A 21151-nucleotide genomic window follows, 5' to 3' on the forward strand; every position below is an offset into this window, starting at 1 on the left:
ATGCAAAATATTCACTATTAGGTCATTTATTCATCAATCCTACAAGGTAGATACTATTATCTTCATTTGATGGATGAGAAGCATCATTTTATTGGAGTTAAGTAAGAAGTCTGTGCCCTTAACAGCATCTAGTAGAATTATTGTCATCTGAAGGTTCTAAACCAGCTATTTTTTTATAATTGCATTGGCTCCAAACACCTTCCTGATTTACCAAAGTTGTGTTTCTCTCCTACATTTTGCTACAATAACTAGTGTGTATGTATGTGCCTAAAGGAATCACCCCATCCTTCTCCAAGAAGATATTTCTATCAGATCCCTCTCCTTTCACCCTGTATATCTAGTCTCCATCTCTTTAACATTCGACAGTGGAATGAAACTTAAATTTTCCACTGTAAGTCAACAGAGAACATATAGGAGCATGACTCAGTAGGAACCAATGGACACCACTAAATGTACTACTCTCTGGTCGAGGTGCTAGGAAGCTGTCTTATATTTTGACCCCCAGTTTCTTAATCTGGAAAAAGGCAGAGATTGGGAGGGGAGCCAGGAAAAATCCTCGCCTGGTCTACATCATTGGGTTGCTATGGGTGTAAATGAGATAGTATTTTTTAAAATACTTTCGAAAAATCCTTAAGCACAATACAACTGATACAATATTCTAAATTACTGTCCTTAATCTTTAATCAAAATATACTGAGGTAACCCCTGAATACATCAATATTATTGTGAATAGAAATGTTTGAGACAATAACTGTGAACTAATGGAATGAATTATTAAGAAATGTGTTTATAAGTTATACAATGGTACTTTTAGCTTGTTCATTCCCTTCTGGTTTGAATAGCTCTTTGGGGAATGCCAAGCCATTAGCAAAAATAGACTACTGAAAGAGAGACATAAATGAAGCGTATTATTTTTGTTGTTTCCCCAAGGGACTTACCATTTCTAACAGGTTCAAGAGCAGTCGACTGTGCCTTCTGACAATATTATAAGCTTGACAGCAAAGCTCCACAAAATCTTGGAAACGCTGTGGGTTTTTCCCACCCTCTGTAATAAAGTACTCCATCTCTGAAGTAAAAATAAAAGGTGCTCGGTCCCTACAAACCCAAAAACAATAGCAACCATAAGCAGGAGGAGAAATGGTGTGTAGAGCTCAATTAGGCAGTTAGAGCAACTTATTTTCATTTTTATTTTTTATGTTATTTTCTCTCTACTCTAAGGAATGGAACCACCTCCTTTATGGGATAGCTAGAGAAACTTGTTAATTGTAGGGTTTGAATAGTTTAGCTGGGCTGCAACAGAGAAGGAAGAACAAGTTATTTTACAACATGGTCTCAAATATTTAATTCCAAGTTACATTTGATGGAAATATTATCCATTAAAAATTAATCTAAGGCCAATTAATAACAAAGGTGATTTTACAGAAACTATATGGCTAAATTGTTGCTAAATTTTAAAATAATTGGACAGACCATGTATTTGACCTCATGTTTTTGTTTTTTTTTAAGTTTTCTTTTTTTTCTTAGAAGATATTGACTCTTTAGGGAACAAGTTTCAGGTAATAGCTAAGATATGTAATGACAAGTTCTTCAAAAGGCAATCTATGAAAAAAAATTTAAATTCACTGTCATATGCTTTGTAAGGGAAAAAAAAAGGAGGCTGTATTTCATTTCACTCTAGGCCCAATAAAAATATTGATCAGAAAGAAGGAAATATGAGCAAACAAATATGAGTTAGTAGGTAAATAATATTGCCTCCCATAGTCCCAAGGTTGAAGAAATAGGAAAACAAAGGACCAGAGAAATGATTGTGTTTTCTCTACTTTTGTCATTTTTTTTTCTAATGTTCTTTGAGACATGAAGAGACCCAAGATGAAGCAAAGGCATTTCTAAGAAATTAGCAGAGGAAGGATTGGAAACACTTCTCAGTGATGTGAAGAATAATGATGAAACAAACCATGCTGATACTGTTTTGGCTTAAGGTCCTCTAGAAAGATTTGAGATGGGAATACAGTTTTGGGTAAACATTGTTTTTAAAAGTAAAGATTTTTGAATGAATTGAAATAAAACATATTTTAAAATTTGAGCCTAGAAGCCTAGATATAATTAAGGTTAGTCTAAGCAATAATTGAAAAAAGTCATGGACTATTGAGAAAGCTTCTTTTTTTTTTTAATAAAGAATGATTATGTTCTGTATTGTTGTATGATTAGCATTTGAATAAAAATACAATAGAATGAAAAATCTTGCTAATCTAACTTAGACGGCTCAGAAGTGTAGATATTCAAATCAGAAAGCTACAACCCAGGCATTTTGTAGCTGATCTGGATCAGTAGAACCTGACCACAGGCAAGTATTTTAAAGAAAATAAATAATCTACCTCTGTTTGATTGTGATTATTTTATTTTATTTATTTATTTTAACGATCCATGCTACCATTGACTGGAGGGGAGGCTGGTGTAACAATATCTTAACTTTATATTCATTCATTCAGTCATTCATTCATTGAACAAAGTTTATTGAGCATCTAGATACTGAGGAATGTGTCTTAAGAATCAAGTCCAGGGGCACCTGGGTGGCTCAGTTGGTTGAGCCACTGTCCTAGGCTCGGTCATGATCCTGGAGTCCCGGGATAGAGTCCCGGGATTGAGTCCCGCGTCGGGCTCCCTGCTCAGCGGGGAGTCTGCTTCTCCCTCTGACCCTCCCTCCCTCATGCTCTCTCTCATTCTCTCTCTCTCAAATGAATAAATAAAATCTTAAAAATAAATCAAGTCCAAATTTTAAAATGTTTGCCTCAAATCCTTTTATTTTTGGCCTTCATTGATTTATCCAATCTATATATTATGAATTTACTTTACAGCCCTGTATTTTAGCCAAGCCGGAAGCAGAGCTATTGAAAACAGGAGATATACCGTGGGTTCTAATCCCAGACCTGATGTATCTCAATTTCCTCATCTCTGAAGTCGGAATACCTAGCTCTTAGAATTGCTGTGAAGATTACTAAAAAAATGTACACAAATGCATGACACATAGAGAAGGTTACACACTTGTGAATTGCTATGATTAGAAGCTCTATGCAGGCGGCACAGATTTCAGGTGCTTGTTAGCCATGTTTTCAAACATGTTCTAGCACTTACTACTTCTGTGATTCTGGGCAAGTTACCTGTCCTTTCCATGCCTTAATTTCCTCCTCTGTAGAATGAAGACAAGGGCAGTTGACTCTTGGGACTTTTGAGAGGATTAAACAGGTTAAAGCATATAACAGTTAGAACACAGTCTGGCACATAGTGAGCACTCAACGAATGTTAAATACTGTTATTAGTCGTCAAACTAATAAAAATGAATGGGTTCTCAGAGCTGAATTTTGTCATAACTAAATCTTCTCTCTACAAAAATGCTGCCAGTGAATTTCCATCCTTCCTTCAAGGTTTAATTTACTCCCAGCAACTCCATATAACTTCTTTGTCTGCAAAAACCCTAAGTGGACCTTTGAATTTGGTAACACTTTTTCTATATAGCTGACACATGTAGTCATCTCTATTGCTAACATTTTACTAGAGTTTTAGCAATATCCTAGACTTTCATAATCAGAAAAAAATATATTTCTATGTATAAGAATTTTCCAATTTTTTTCCTACTCTTTGTACTATATTTATTTTTATTATATTGAATGGAACTTTTGAAATAATTTTAAGAGAGTCTTAAATCATACAACTTCCTTAAATTTTCTTTTCTAATGTGATAGATATCCTTTTTTCTTCCATATGCTTGACCAAGTGGATTTCTCTTGGAAAGTTGTTGTAATTATGCTCAGGTTCATGTGATAACACATTTCCTCCTTCCATGGTAACCATCATTATAAATCAGATGAAGAAACACCACAGCAGAAAGTCAAATACACAAAAGAAACATATCTAAGTTAGAGAAAATATGAACTAATAATAATATTGAAGGACCCAATCTTAGCTGTGTTTAAATATTATCATAATCTAAATTTTCAGTGGGTCCAACAAAATAAAATGCTACATTTTTTCTATATGACTTGCATGACTCACTTCTGACCAATCTTTAAAATGACTTAGACTAAAATTTTTCTATGAATGGAAAGAAGATGCACACATGAAACAGAATCCTATCCCATCCCTACAAGCTGTAAGAATCATAGCTGGGATGTGCTTTATCAGTTCACTCAAATGCAAACCTAATCCAAGGTCATAGAATTAATGTATTGGAGACTATGTCTGAAATTTAAGCAATACTTATAAATCTGAGATATAAATTGGTTGTGGCAAGAGAGAAGATTGGAAACTATTTGATCTCTTAGAGTCCATACTATTATTGCATTCTGATTCATATGCTGAAAACTTCTCACTTATAGCTGGACAAGTTTACCAGAAATTTCTTGTTGTGACTATCTTACTGTTTCTATTTCCAGATTAGTAGTTTTACTATTATTTGCCTAAGCCCTACCTGTTCTTGCTTCTGTATCTTTTAACTGTATTGTTTCTTGCCTCTGTCCATGTTTCTCTCTCTCTCTCTCTCTCTCTCTCTCTCTCTGTCTCTCATCTAATGTCTTAATTTTTTTTTCTAGTAAGTCTTCTCTAATTTACCCATCCTTTGCCGATTTCTCGCCTACTTTGTCTTATCTTTTAATTTAGCCCTACAGCTAATACATTTCATTCTTTATAGTCTCAATTGTTTTATGATTTATCCCCCAAATGAACTGTGTGATTTTCAAGGGGAGAGACATTATTTTATCTTTCCTTTATCTACTCTTAATGTCTCAAACAATATTTTGATGGTATTCTGCAATGGATGCAACAGTAAATATACATAGCTCATGCAGTGAAAAAGTTAGATGATTTAACATTTATGTGGGAAAGCCATGTGAACAATCTTATTTGTTATAATTCTGTCATTTTGTTGTCAAAGTTAATCTTTTTATTAACTTATAATCAGTTCTTCTCTGAAAATATTATTCTTTAAAAATGCTGAGAATAATTTCTAGAGGTCCAATATAAGTGAGAAGTAAGTAGTACTTTAAAAATGCATATATACTTGAGAAATTTAAGGATATTTCTGTTACAAACAAATACTAATAAGGAGACAAACAAATTCATTTGATATGGGAAATAGCAGGACAATTAATAATTTGCTGTTTGTTATTATTTATGCATAAACTCCCCCTTTAACCATTCTGTAGATGTAATCTCCTTGTATAAACTCACTAGAATACTAAGATCATCATCATTGCACTGAGGGTGCATTAGTTTTCAGGATATGTCTCTCCATTAGGTGACTTTAATCTAGCTAGGGAGGCATGCCCCCCAAATGTTAGCGTACTATAGTTATTTATCAACAAATATTTATTGAGCATCTACAATAGATATGTGTGAGTCTTATAGGTAAGGTTAAAGATTTTAAAAATAAATATCCTAAAAGCAATAAAAACGTATTGATAGTAATGACAATGTTTTGAAAAGTCCCTCCAGCTGTAACATGGAGAAGAATTTGGAAAAGGGAAGTTGCATGTGAGTAGATCAGACAAGAGACTTTTGCAGAAGATTTTGATTAGATATGAGAATAGCTCAGATTAGGATTGTGTTATGCCGATACAGAGAAGTGGGAAGACAACAAATATTTTGAATCAAAAACCAAGAGGACTTCATATGATTCAAAATGAAAAAGAGAAGAATATTAGGAACACCTTTACACTTTTGGATTGTGTGTCAGGAAGACTATAGTGCAACGTTCAGAGTGGATTCAGCTTTGAAAGAGTTACCTTTGAGGTGTCTTTGAGACATACAGGAGCAGATGACAATGAGGTATTGTGATACTTATTTCCAGACCATAAAGAAAAGATTTAGCCTGGAGGTAAAATTTTGTGAGTTAGATTACTACTTTGACTACCTAAGGACCTCAGGACTCAAGAAACAATATGGTGGTGAACTCTCTGAGTGTTCTTTTTGCCACATATATTCCAAACATAGAGCTCAAGGAGATGGCAGTTTGAAAATGCCAGTGGGTACAGACAAAAAAAATTGCCAAGAAAAGCCTGCTTTTTCTAGCCAAAGGCCCAGGAAAAGGGTAACCTAATGAGACAGAAAATTTTAGACAATAACCACTCTACTCCAGCCAAATATTGCAGAAAAACAAGCAAAAAACAAAAAACAAACAAAAAAACCCAAAAAACATAACTCCACTCCCCCACCACACCAGTGAAGGCTCTAAAGGGATCCTAAAATTCCATTCTCACCAGGTTGTAATGAGGGACCTCAGTCCCCTGTCTGTGTGGTATCAGGGACAGTTGAGTAAGGGACTGGTATTGGTGGAGGTGTTACAGGATTTCTTTTTCTTTAGTGTCCTCAGTTCTTTGTCACACCGCTTTGAAGAATGAAGAGGAAGGAACCAGACCAGAGGAAGTGTGGAAGCAGCAAAGCAAAGTTTATTGAGCCATAGTTATTGAGTGATAGTACAAAGCTCCCCAAGAGGGAGGGGACCCGAGAGGGTTGCCGCCTGAGTTTCTAAGTCTGGGGGTTTTTATGCGCTGGTTGGTGGGCCATTTTAATCTGATTAACACTCCATGCACCTGTCATCCAATCAGGTTTTTGTCGCCTACCTATCATGTGGGAAAGGGTGGAGGGTTCCTTCCAGGGTGGTGTAAAAATCTTTTAAGGGTCCTTTCCTCTTAGGGCAGGAGCCCCTTGTCCCTGCCTGCCTTTCTTCCAACTATCCTGCATTAGAGGGGTAGACACATAGATCATTTGAACAGGATAAATAACAGAAATAAACTGATGCAAATATGCCCAAATGATTTTTGGTGAAGGTGCAAAAGCAATCCAGTGGAGAAAGGATATAGGCTTTTGATCAGATGATACTGGAGCAACTGGACATTCATAGGCAAAAAGAGATCAAAACCTCATACCTAATATAAAAGTTAACTTAAAGTGGATTACAGACTTAAATATAAAATGTAAAACTATAAAACTTTTAGAAAAAAATGTAGAAGAAAATCTTTGGGATCTAGAGCTATGCAGAGAGTTTTTAAGAGAATAAAAACACAAGTTATAGACTGGGAGACAATTTTTGCAGATCACATAGCCAGCAGAAGAGTAGTGCCTATAATCTATAAAGAAGTCTCAAAATTTAACTGGAAAAGAAAATCAAACAATATAATTAGAAAATCGGCAAAAGACATGAAAAGACAACAGAAGAGGATATGCAGATGGTGAATTAGCACATGAAAGAATGTTCAACATCAGCTGTTAGGGGAATGCAAATTAAAACCACAATAAGATATCACTACATACCTATCAGAATGGCTAAAATAAAAAGTGAATGACAATACTACGGAGAAACTGGATCACTCATACATTGATGTGTTAATGTAAAATGGTATAGCTACTCGGGAAGACCACTTGGTAGTCCACTTGGTAGTTTCTTAAACAACAACAACGTGCAACTGATGTACAAAAGAAAGAATTCTTGAGATGTCTTTGGTGCAAAAAGATGGTTTTAGTAAAGCCCAGGGACAGGACCTGTGGGCAGAAAGAGCTGCCCTGTGGTGGTAAGGAGTGGACAAGCATATAATTTCAAGTTGGGAGGAGGGTTAGGAATATCGTTAAGTCTCTAAGGAATTTCCAGGACCTGAAGGGGGTTGGTTTTGGTAGGAAAAGGTCATTTATTACTGTCTAGTAAGACCCTAGTCATGAGGCCCTGCAGATGTATATCAGTGGGTCATATGCTGGGGGGATGATTGCCAACATATATCTTGGGGGTTAGAGATAAAGGGAGTTTCCAAAGGAATTTTTATATGTTAAAGTAGACTTACAGGATCCTGGACTGTTGGGATAATGTTAAGCTAAGACTGTGTTTTGCTCTTAGCAAAGTATTAACTTCCAGGCAGCTGAGTTTCTACAGGAATGTCACTCTGCCTGTTTCAAGAACTTGTCAATGGGCTGTAAGTAGTATGGAAATTTAATTTTTCTTTTGCCTTTGTTTCCCACATCACAACTACCATACAACCCGGCAATTATACTTTTGGAAATTTGTCTCAGAGAAATGAAAATTTATATTCAGACAGAAGCCTATACATGACTGTTCATAGTAGCTTTATTTTTTAAAAGATTTTATTTATTTATTTGAGGGAGGAGAGAGAGCGGGAGTTGGGGGGAGGGAGCAGGAGGAGAGGGAGAGGGAGAAGCAGACTCCCCACTGGAGCAGGGAGCCCTACATGAGGTTTGATTCCAGGACCCTGGGATCATGACTTGAGCCGAAGGCAGACACTTAACCGACTGAGCCACCCAGGTGCCCACCTGGTGGGCAGCTTTATTTGTAATATCTAGAAACTGGAAATAATCCAGATGTCCTTCCATCAGTGAATAATTAAACAAACTGTGGTTTATCCATACTATGGGTTATTATTTGTCAATAATAGGAACAAACTATTGATACACAGAATAGCTTGGGTGGCTCCCCAGAGAATTATGCTGTGTGAAAAAGCCAATCCCAAAAGGTTACATACTATCTGATTACATTTACATAATATTCTTGAAAAGACAAAATTATAGAAATGAAGAACAAATTAGTGGTTGCCAGGAGATAAGAATGGAAGGGAACAAGGATGAGAGGAAAGTGAATATGACCATAAAAGGGCAACAAAGAATACTAGGGGCTTTAAACTCTTCTTCATCTGGACTATAGCAATATCAATATCCTGGTTATGATATTATAGTATGATTTTATAAGATGTTACTGTTAGGGGGAACTGGCAAAGGGTACATGGGATTCTTTTGTATTATTTCTTACAACTGTATGTGAATCTACAATTACCTCAAAATAAAATGTTTAATTAGAATTTGTATGAGTCATCTGGATATTGATACTGATAGAAGTCTTGGGTGTGGCTGATACCGGTTTGGTGGAGACTGCAGGGAGTTAAGAGAAGAGCGTTAAGATGAGTCTTGTGGAATTTAACATTTAGTGGTGTGGTAAAAGGGAATCTCCTGTACTGAATACTGAGAAGGGGAGAAAAACCAAAGAGTGGTACTCCAGAAGGCAAGTGGAGAGGTATTTGGAGGAAGGAGAAGTCAATACCACTGAAATCTGCTGATAAATCAGGTAAGATGAGGAATGGATTTATTGAATTAAACACAATGCAGGTCATTGTTGATCTTATCATTTTTTAAAGATTTACTTATTTATTAGAGAGAAAGAGAAAGAGAGAGAGAGCATGCACCAGGGGGAGGGGCATAGGGAGAGGGAGAGAATCTCGAGCAGACTCCCCTGCTGCATGATCCCAGGACCCTGAGATAGACCTGAGCTGAAATCGAGTCAGTTGCTCAACCGACAGAGCCACCCAGATGCCCCTGATTTTATCATCTAATAAAGAATAAAGTCAGATTGAAGTGGTTATGGAATGAAAAGTAAGGAAAAGATGCCAAGAATTTAGACAACTCCTTGAGGAAGTTTGTGATGAGCAAAGTGGCATGGAAATTGGGCATTTGAGGCAAGGTTATTTAAACTTTGGAGAGACAAGGTTATTTAAAAGGATTATTTAAGAGGGAGAGGATACATATGCAAGGACAAATGAATTATTGATAGTACAATGTATGTTAGAAGGTGGGTGGGAGGGTGCCTGGGTGGCTCAGTTGGTTAAGCGACTGCCTTCGGCTCAGGTCATGATCCCGGAGTCCCGGGATCGAGTCCCACATCGGGCTCCCTGCTCGGCAGGGAGTCTGCTCCTCCCTCTGACCCTCTTCCCTCTCGTGCTCTCCATCTCTCATTCTCTCTCTCTCAAATAAATAAATAAAATCTTTAAAAAAAAAAAAAAAAGAAGGTGGGTGGGAAATGGCTGTAAAACACAGATGGAGGGATTGGTTTAGAAGGGAAAAACAAATCTACTCTAACATGAAGGAAGAGGTTTATGTAATTAAGATGTAATTAAGTTTGTGAGTTTTGTATTGAGTAGAAAAGCAGGCTCTGTTATTGTTTCTGTTTTCCCAATAAAGTAGGAGTTGTGGTTGTCTATCTAAAGTAGGGAGTGGAGAACAATGGTTAGGAGGGATCTGAGTTTCATCCCGCAAGAATAAAGTACAAATCCTTGTGGAGCATGAAATAGTGAGATGAGCACAGAAGCACTGTGGGATTGCTGGGCTGTGAGGACAGCCTATTTGAAAATGGGGACAATTTTTGTCCTGTAGTCTTGATGTTTTTTTTTTTTTTTAAGATTTTTTATTTATTTATTTGACAGAGAGAGACAGGGAGAAAGGGAACACAAGCCCGGGGAGTGCGAGAGGGAGAAGCAGGCTTCCCGCTGAGCAGGGAGCCCAATGCGCGGTTCGATCCCAGGACCCTGGGATCATGGCCTGAGCTGAAGGCAGACGCTTAACAAGGGAGCCACCCAGGCACCCCTCTCTATGGTTTCTTGCAGCACTTGGCTGCTGTGGTGTAGCACAGAGAAAGATGAGTGGGTTATGGCACATGCTTATCTTCTGCCTTCACAGTTTTATTCACTATACTTGACTGTTAAATATAGGCTTTTTTCTTCTTTTTCCCACTAATTTAAGCTCTCACACTTTCATCAAAGTTCTGCTATTGTTACACTTCCTCTTGAAATCTTCTCAATATCACTAGCCCTCACAGTGGAGACTGCCCTATTCTGAAATATATTTTTAAGGAAAATGGACCAAGCATCCTAATTGTAATGGATATCCTCTGAAGTAACTGAGGTGCTGTATCCTTAAAATGAGTGGTCTTCCATTTATTGTTTTATTCCTTAAGCAAATATATACATACTTTAAAAATGAATGATGTTCGATTTTAAAGTATTGAGCACATAAGCTATTTAAGGACACCATAATTCACAGGAGTAACTTCCTCCAATGTGAATTCTACAGTCTAGATAATAACCCTTGGGCTTCATCCCAACAGCTCAGGGTGGTCTCTGGCCATCCAAAGTTCAATAAAACAGTCCCTGGTGGGCTCTGAAAACTAAAAGTCACATCCCACATGCATTTAACTTCTCTTAGCTATTTCTATTAGATGGCTTTTTTTAAATGTAAGAAAAAAAATTAAAAGAGAATGTCAATTGTGCCTGCTTTTTCACCCGAAGAGAGCACATTACCCATATATGGGAGAGTGGCCCTGCTACTTTAACATGTAGTCTTAGTTTGTGAATGCCTCTCACAGTACAATCATCTTGCAACATATTTGATTGTAGTTGTTAAAGATATGACTTTAATATATATCATGGCCATAAATGCAGGATAACTATGTCATCTGTTACTAACTAAAGAAACAGCCATCTGTCCCAGTACTGGAGAGAAAACAGAGTGTGCTGGGATTATTGAGAAATGGGAGTATCAGTTTCCCACATCGCATCTTCCCAAGGGTCCTACCACCTACTGCGCATGATTTTGGACAAGTTACAACAACTAAGACTTCTCTCTGTCTTAGTTCTTGATCTGTAAATTAGAGAAAATAATAGCCGCTGCCTCAAAGAGTTCCTGTGAGCATTAATTAGCTAATGCATACCAAGTACTTATGAGGCTTTAAAGGGTAATTTTGACAATTTCCTTTAGAATCTGATTCCCTATACCAGATGATGCAGCATCACATTAAGGAATGCTTCCTTTTTGCCCCTCCCAGTGATAATCCAGAGCAATGTGAGAAGAACTACCTATTTCAATGTTGCTGATGGAGGCAGGGGATCTGGAGAGCGAAATGGAAAGACATAGAACTCTATGAAGGATTCATGACAATAGAATCTGTCTCCCGGGCTCTGTGAACATATGTATTTCTTTTTGTATTTCTTTTTTTTTATACTATAGTTCATCTAGTATTTACTTGAGCAACTGATAATGTCAGTAAATGGACATAAACTTTAGTCCCAAACTTAGACTCAAGTGTTTGAATATGTATTTGTACCCTGAATTGAAATGTGGGACTCAGTAATGAGATATATTTTATTTTTATTACTGAAATTATTATTATTAATTTCATGAATTTCAGATGGTTTTGCCCCCAGGAAATATCATAGTAACATTCAAATATATTTTCTTAGAGATTTAAAAAATTGCAGACTCCCATCATAGTGAATGGTGATATTAGTATACAAATAAATGAGTGCGGAAAACAGAATACATTGGGGAATGTTTAAGCCAGCAACTTTCCTGATATCACAAACGACCTACATTTCAGAGAACACATTTTGCTGTCCAACAGAAACAACCCAAGTCTCTTGCCTAATATCTATGAGTTAATTGAGAAGGCAGATTTGGAATCTTCATTGGATAGGATAGAACCTCATATAATTACACAATACAGGAAACCTCCTATGTGCAATATAGAGAAAACATAAGGGTGCATGTACATTACAAAAAGAACATTTAACGCCCCATGAGATCTCCAAGTTCCCAGCAATTATTAACTGAGGGGATTCTCACCAATAATCTGTTAAGTGTAAAATATGTTTTTTTTCCTCCTAGTCTAGCCTCTTGTAGATGCACTGTGGGTCCATAGTTAGACTCTGAGAGAACCCTGATCTTAAACTGGTTAGAAACTTTAGATACTGACTCTGGTGTTCCTGTCAGGCTCAGATACATTATCTCTCTTATTTCAAAAGGGTAGTTAGAACAGCTACCTCTTAAAATGATCAGTCGTACTTTCTTAAGTCTGATATTTTGGGTGTGAGTTTATAGTAGGTCAGGATTCTATGAGGACAAGAAGAGATTGGTCAGGTCAGCACCTCTAAAATCTCATGTTTCCTCCTTTGAGTTTGAGTTCAAGAATAAGTGTACAGTTATGCTTTGCATGGAATTCCAGTGTGTTTGGAACAGACGTTAGTCTAACTACGAGGAAAAGATTATCAACGTCATAATGCTTGTGTAAAATTGGATTGTATTATCACATTTTAAATAGGATTAGGTTCTCAAATCAAGTTGGAAATGAAAATCAAGAATAGTCCAAGTTGCCTCTGAAAACATTTAAATCACCCATAAAGTTACCATTTGCATGATCAAAAATTTATGAATCATGCTTGAAATGGACATTTTATCTCTTACTAAGTTTAACACCATGAGTTAAACTCTGTATAGGAGTAGGTACAGTTTCGTCAGTTGGACACCAGATGAAGTTTTTATACTAGGCTCATGTTTCGGAGATATGTGTAACCTTTCTTTAAAAACTAGATTCAGACTCAGTTGAGTCTATACGATGCTTATATTTGACAGGCACATTGTACCTTCGACTCACTGAGGAGAGCTTGCATATCCTCCATGTCAAGCATACTTTGTTCATAATGGAGTACAGACTCATTGAGTGGCAGAAGGCAGAATCCTCCCACTATTTTGTTCTCTCTCCCTCTCTTCTTCCCTCTCTCATTTTGTTCCTTTTATTCCCTCTTTCTCAAACACTCCATCCTTTCTTAAGCACTTAATCATCCTCCATTCTTCTCATCTGAAAACTTACAAGTCTCTCTTTGAAAAAAATGCATTTTTTTTTTTTAATTGGAGGAACTGTTTTCTACATATACTGGGAGGGAGGTAGATATAAAAAAGGTTACTCGGAAGAAACCAGATAATAAAACCTAGTGGAATAATAAGGGGGGTGGGAGAAGGAGAAATGATAGTGAGTAGATGAAAATGACAGAACAAACTTTCTCTGGCAATAAGTCTGTCTGAGAGTACTTTGAACATCAGAGCACTATTCAGAAATTAGTTGTAGTTTGCCTGGGACTGGCTTTGTGAAACTTATAGTGTACCAATTTTTTTTTCAATTATTTCATTGTGGTAGAATACACATTGCAAAAAATTTATCATCTCAACAATTTTTAAATGTATAGTTCAGGGGTGTTAAATATATTCATAATATTGTGCAACCATCACCATCATCCATCTGCATAATTCTTTTCATCTTATAAAACTGAAACACTATACTCATTAAACAATAACTCCCCATTACCCCCCTCCACCCAGCAGCTGGCCACCACTATCTTGCTTTTTGTTTCTATGATTATGATTACCCTAAGTACCTCATGTAAGTGAAATCATGCAGTATTTGTCTTTTTGTGACTGGTTTATTTCACTTAACATAATGTCCTCAAGGTTCATCCATGTTGTAGTATGTGTTAGAATTTCCTTCCTTTTAAGGCTGAATAATATTCTGTTGTATCTATATGCCACATTCTGCTTATCCATTTATCTGTGATGGACCCTTGGTTTGCTTCCACATTTTAGTTATTGCGAATAATGCTGCTACAAACATGAGTGTACAAAGATCTCTTTGAGACCCTGCTTTCAATTCTTTTGAGTACATACCCAGAAGTAGGATTGCTGGATCATATGGTAATTTTAAGTTTTTTGAGAAACATAAAATTTTTTGAGGCCATACTCTGTCCCGTAGTTGTGGGACCATTTTACATTTTCACTAACATTGTACAGGAGGTCCAATTTCTTCTCATTCTCATGAAGACTTGTTTTCTGTTTTTTAATATTATCCATCTTAATCGGTATGAGGTAATGATTACCAAATTTTGAGTCTCATTCCCCAGACTCCCACATGTAGACTTTTTACCATTAACTAAAAATCCCCTGGTAAATTTGTAGTTAGAATAAGAGAATATAGCAGGTTCTTAATAATTTTATCTTCAGAAAAATTGTACTTTCTTAGGTCAAGAGAGGTAAATTTTATGACATTTTTGTAGTGATCCTTCAATCAACCAAAATTGAGCCTCTGCTAAGTGTCAGGAACTAGCTAGGTGCTTAAGATACAAAGATGCCCTTAAGGCACTCACAGTTGGAAAGGTATTGGAAAGTGTGCTTTTTTCAGATACTGCTTTCAGTAAAAAGAACCACAATGTTTATTAATAAACAACTGTGTGAATAACAGACCAATGAGACTCACCTAAAGAACATTAAGATAGTAATTAAGGCATGTGGGAGATCATTAATGCCTATATAGCATTTGGATTACTATGAGTATTACATTAAATCAGAATGATTGGAGTAAGACAAAAAAAATCTTTTAATCTGCTAAGGGAGGTTTTTTTTTAAAGGATGGTTTTAAATTAAGGATATTTAGAATATAAACATTACAATACCCAAATTAGAAATTAAACAAAAAATTTTTAAATCAGTGGTAATTAACTATTGAAGATAATGTCAAGATGTTATAGATACAGGGAATTTTTATGACTAATATTGAGATGAAAATTCTGAGATTGATTATATTTGGTGATTGGTGATCTACAGGGATAAAGCTTGAAAAAGGTGTAAACCATGCTACAAGAAGATATTTACATAATATTTTGGTTATCCTCATGTAAATACTTTAATAGGAAAAGAAAAGAGAATTTTATTTTGTTTGTGTTCTGGAATGATTTTTCATCTGTTTTAAATGGATTTATGTCCTCTGATATGCTGGCATATATTTAATAACCAACTCATTTTTTTTTTTAGAAAAAAAAGAAAGCTCTTATTTGTGACATTTGTCAGTTTTCATGGTGTATATATATATTTTCACTATAGCTGATTTCAGGCTACTAAAGTGATGTCATTGAACATGGAGCTGAGAAGGAATACACACAATATGCTCTTGCAAACTAGAGTGATCCAGGTCTAGCACACTTCTGCTTATGTCTGAAATTACAGAAGTCAAGAATGACTTGGTTAAATACCTTACAGTCTAAATAAATCTGAAGAATAATGCAACCAACAAGATTGCAATGCAATCAGACAACAAGCCTCAAAGTCAGAGAACTTTAAGGACAAATAGTTCAACTCATGAATTTCAGAGTGCATACTTTGAAAAAAAGTACCAAAATAAGATATTTAAATAATTTTAAACACAAAGACATAATAATCACTTAGAGATGCAGTCTCATTTCTTGTCACTTTGTTTGGAGTACTTACATTACAATTAATTACAACAATATTTCTAGAGCCTTTACTCAATGCTAGACACTCTTCTAAGCACTTTACATGTATCAGTTAATCTTCAAAAAAAATCTTTCATAAAAAACTAAATTAAATCACAGAAAAGCCATTTGTTCAAGGTCACATCATTAGTGCATTGTAGTATGGAATTAAAAAAAAAATCATACAATCTATCTCCAGGGTATCTGAGCTTAACCACCACTCATACAACCTCTAAAATTAAAGACTTCATGCAGGTCTAGCATTACTGAAGTGAAAGACCATACTGATTGTGAAAATATAGTTTGAAAAATAAAAATATGAAACAATGAATTAGAAGAACAATAAACATCACCAATAAAAGGCTTTCCTTAATTTTTCCTCCTCCATAAGAGAAAGTCACCATCAAGAAATTACTGAGTTAAAATTTACAGTTTATTACAATGATATCTTTTAAGTAATGAAAAATTTGCTATATAAAAATCATTGTTACAGAGGAAATTTGAGTGAAAAATTGTGGATTCATAATTTGTTAACCACTTTAATTTGAATCTTTGTGAGAGAAAATAAAGAAAGAAGATAATAATTAAGCAATATTTCAAAAGAAAAACCAATTGGCTTCAGAAAGTTGGTGAAATTCTTCATTGTTTCCATTGTAAGGGTTAGCCAAATTTTCCCCAGAATCATTAAGGAATGCTAGGGCTGAATTGCCCTGTGATTTAATCCATTGGTATAAATTCTCTTTATCTAATCTCTTAATTAAAACCAATAAGGAAGGATTGTTTGTTTATGTATAGGATCTGAAATCCTTCATATTCATAACTGAGATGACATTTCTTTTTCTTTCTTCAAAGTTAGAAAGTCTACAGGAGGTTCCAATTTGGTCCAAGCATGGGCTTTCCAGATTTCTGGGAAAATGAATTCAGAGGAATGGTTCAGGGACACCTGGGCAAGAATTTCAAACGAGAGTGTTGCTGGGCTAACTCAATATAATCCAAGAATCAGGAGAGCCAGTATCTATGGACATTTTCTAAACAGAATCACATAAATGTTTAGTGTGAGATGTTCTGGAATGGTGATGTAAACATGAATATAAAAGGGCAATGGCCCAGCAAGAAATCAGTTTCTTTCTCAAGATCCTGCTTGTAAAGAAAACATCACATCATTGCTCTTGCTTTTAAGGAAACCAAAGATCAAAGGAAAATCTATTCCCAGACACACTACATCTGGTTCTGCTCTGTTGGTCTGCTAATTTCCATTATTAAATTCTGTATCCTTGGCTAAAGGATATATCTACAACTTAGAGGGGGTCTTATGTATGTACATGATTTCTTTTTTCCCAACCCATAAACCATCCACAACTGGAAACTACTACTCTATATGTGCAGTTGAGTAATAATTTAGGCAAGTGTATTATGAAGTGAAATTAGCTGATATGTGTTAGTGATCCTTAAAAGTTAGTAACCTAAAAAGTTATACAAATACTTTCCTCCTCTATGTTTTTAAGGAGTAGATAGTAGTATAAACACATGTGTCTGGGATACATGTATTTTCTTGTCTCAGTGGGTGCAGCATTTTATGTTAAGGAGTATGATCCTAGGTTATTACTGGCTATTACTAGAGCATTATATGGCTTTGCTAGACTGTGAGAGATTAGCATAGTCCTAGGGCATGATTTACATACCTGGCTTTGTACTTTATGAGCTGGTTATTAATGTGTGTAGTATGTGTTTAGAAGAAGTTAGGTGAAGCTAGGCTTTTCTCTAAAGATCAGGTCTATAATGTAAAAAATGTAGTATAAATAAGAATGTTCATGTGTCATAGGGGGATACAGAGGTTTGATTTATAAGAAGCCTATTGTCAACCTAGCAACCAATAAGAACAACCAATTGTCCTAGGACAGAAGAAGTCAGTTATCTTATGAAACAACATACAAATGAACTCTTGAAACAGCCAAAGAGACTTGGAAGAAAATTATTAGAATACAATTCAAAAGATATAGGAGTAATAATGAGTAGGAATAGTTCAGTTTAACTTTTAAACTCAGGGCAGAAGTATCAGTTTTAAGACGGAAATCCAAGAAGACATTGCTAATGAGTCTTACATAGCCACTGATGGAGATAAAATCTTGCAAATAATAATCTAAATGGATGATAGTGCTGCAGTTGGCACCCTTAACAATAATCTCAAAGGAAGATAGTGCCAACTTCATTTTTGTTGATCCAATCAATAATTATTGAATTATTGAATGATTGAATGATTCCCTATGAATGGTTTATTACCTGATAAGCAATATTAAGAACCTACTATGAGTGAAGATCTGTGCTGGGTACATTGTCATGTACCTCAGACATTGCACAAAAAAGATTTAAAATTGCCAAAAGAGGACCCGAATAGACATTTTTCCAAATAAGACATACAAACAGCCAACAGATATATGTAAAGATGCTGAATATCACAGATCATCAGGGAAATGCAAATCAAAACCGCAATGAGATACCACCTTATAGCTGTTAGAATGGCTAGTACCAAAAAGCAAGAAAAAACAAATGTTTGTGAGGAGAAAACAAAACTCTAGTGCAGTTGGTAGGAATGTAAATTGGGTACAGTCTCTACGGAAAGTAGCATGGAGGTTCCTCAAAAAATTAAAAACAGAAGTACCATACAATCCAGTAATTTACATGAAAAAAATGAAAACATTAATTTGAAAAAATATATGCATCCCTATGTTTATGTCCACCAGTAGATGAATGGATAAAGATGTGGCATATATATGCAATGGAATGTTACTCAGCCATGAAAAAGAATGAAGTCTTGCCATTCATGACAACATGAATGGTTCCAGAGAATATCATGTTAGGTGAAATAAATCAGACAGAGAAAAACAAATACCATATGATTTCACTTACATGTGGAATCTGAAAAACAAAACACAACAAACAAACAAAAAACAGAGACAAACTCATAAGTACCCAGAACTGGTAGTTGCCAGAAGCGAAGGAAGTAGGAGGTAGCAAAATAGATGAAAGGGATTAATAGGTACAAACTTCCAGTTATAAAATAAATAAGTCACAGGGATGAAATGCATAGCATAGGGAATATAGTTAATAATATTGTAATAACTGTGTGGTGACAGATGGTGACTACACTTGTGGTATTTTGTAATATATAGAATTGCTGAACCACTATGTTGTACACCTGAAACTAATATAATACTATATGTCAAAAAAACTGCCAAATGTAGAAGCAGCAGTAGCTGTTGTAATATTAATAAAACAGCAAATTTGGCTCCACCTTTTCTATAGACCCTGGTACATATTCCATTACAGCATTTACTATATTGTTTAGTAACTTAGTCTTTACTTTTTAAGTTTCCCTGAACTTTTTCTGTGGGACTGAAATATTTTTATTCCTTTTTTAACCCTATGGTCAACACTGTTGCTGGTTAAATAAATAAGGGTTAACCCAAGTTTCCAGTAGATCATACGGCAAAATAAAGATGTCAAAATTATAATTTAATCTTTAAATTTCTGGGAAAGAGTGGATTCTAGGGAAAGCATGTTTTGTGAGTAAATTATGTATATGCTCATGTATGTTAATTAACATTTGTCTTTCATAAACTAGGTATCCTGCCTCTATGGTTGTTCTAATAGTCCGTACAACTCCTTATCTGCCCTGTCCACATTTTATAGTGATTATTTATGTTTTTGTCTTCCAGTATTCTAAGAAAGAGCAAGCCCCATTGAGGTGGTAAATGTGGACTATTAACCTTTGTGTCCCCAAGGTTTATTACAGTCCTTGACACACAGACCATCCTCAGTAGATTTTTAAGGAATGAACGCAGATGTGGTGAATTTTCTCAATGTAGTTAGCATAGAAGGCAATATATTGAAAAGAATAACAAGTGAAATGATTCCATTTGTATGTCTCTACAAAATAGGGAAGATCATATTATGTAGTTTATGCTTGCATTTTAATACCAGATAATGGCCATCTAATGAAAGTTCATCATGCTATATTGGAGGAGACATTATTTCTTCTTTGGGGGAGCTGCTTTTAGCTAAAAGTGACCAACTACTCTTTAGAATGGTTTGATCCCATTTCTACTTTCAGGTGAAGTATCTTTTTAAAGCAAGGGACTTTCAGTCTTAAACTTTGGGTTTCCTTGCCCCAATTCAAATAAAAGAAAACAAAAACTTATTCAGCCATCAGTTTTTTGGGGGTTCAGTAAATGATATAAGTATTTGTTAAGACCAAAATCCAGGAGTCATCCTTGAATGTTTTCCTTTCTTCTCCTACCTGCTAAGCCCCTCCCCCAGCCATTAATCATGGCCAGTGTCCAATCAATTAGCAGACTCTATGACTCTGACTCCAAAATATATTCTCAATCTGTCAGTTTTTACCACTTCTTTTCCATTAAGGTCTTGCCTTAATCATTGTAGGATAAGATTGAAGGAAATATTTTTTCAATAGATTGTTAATGGAACAATAACTGGTCTCATTACTTCACAGGACAGTTGGAAAGAGTTTTGAAATCCACTGAAATCCATCAATGGCTTGCCCCTGAACCTAAAATAAAAGCCAACATCCATACCATGTTCTCAGTGCCCTACTTGATCTGGCCTCCACTGAAATCTTCACTTTAACCTACCATCTGCCATTCTCCATCCACCTCTAGGCCCTAGGCCTTCTTGTCATTGGAACATACTAGGCTTATTTCCATGTGCATGACTGTTATTTTTGCTGTTCTCTCTTCTTAGGATACTATTCTCATGGATTTCCACCAGGTGGATCATTAATTATACAGTGTCTCTCATCTCTTCCTAGAGGCCTTTTTTTTAAAAATAGCATCCCTGCTCCAGTCACCCTCTATCCCATTTCTTTGCTTCAGTTTCTTATTAATAAATTAAACTCCTTATTTCCTCATATTATTTCTTTGCATGCTAACTTGTTTAATGTGTGTCATCTCTCCTAGAAAGAGATTAGGGTTTGTGTCTGCCTTGTTTACGGTTATATCCTCAGAGCCTTGAATGGTAGTTGCTCACTAGGTATTTTTGGAATGATTCAAGGCTATTTCAGTGTAGGAAATGTGCTAGTTTTATGATACGTAGACCAGGGGTGGTGACTGCTATGGGCAATATACCAGATGTATTGAGACTGTGAATTCATGCCTCATTGTCCATTCAAGGTTTATAAGAAAATGAAAATATTATATTTCAGACAATTCAGCCTGGAACAGGAT

The 21151-nt window shown here is 35.6% G+C and overlaps 1 protein-coding gene across 1 annotated transcript in view; it reads right to left on the minus strand.

Annotated features, from left to right (window-relative positions):
* PIK3C2G (phosphatidylinositol-4-phosphate 3-kinase catalytic subunit type 2 gamma) overlaps positions 1-21151 on the minus strand; it is a 382139-nt gene that overhangs the window by 97754 nt on the left and 263234 nt on the right. The window contains exon 25 of the mRNA XM_027593856.1: positions 939-1095. Coding sequence (XP_027449657.1) covers positions 939-1095 — 157 coding nt within the window. The remainder of the gene's footprint in view (positions 1-938; positions 1096-21151) is intronic.

This window comes from Zalophus californianus, chromosome 9 (genome assembly GCF_009762305.2).
Source record: "Zalophus californianus isolate mZalCal1 chromosome 9, mZalCal1.pri.v2, whole genome shotgun sequence".
Taxonomy (NCBI): Eukaryota; Metazoa; Chordata; class Mammalia; order Carnivora; family Otariidae; genus Zalophus; species Zalophus californianus.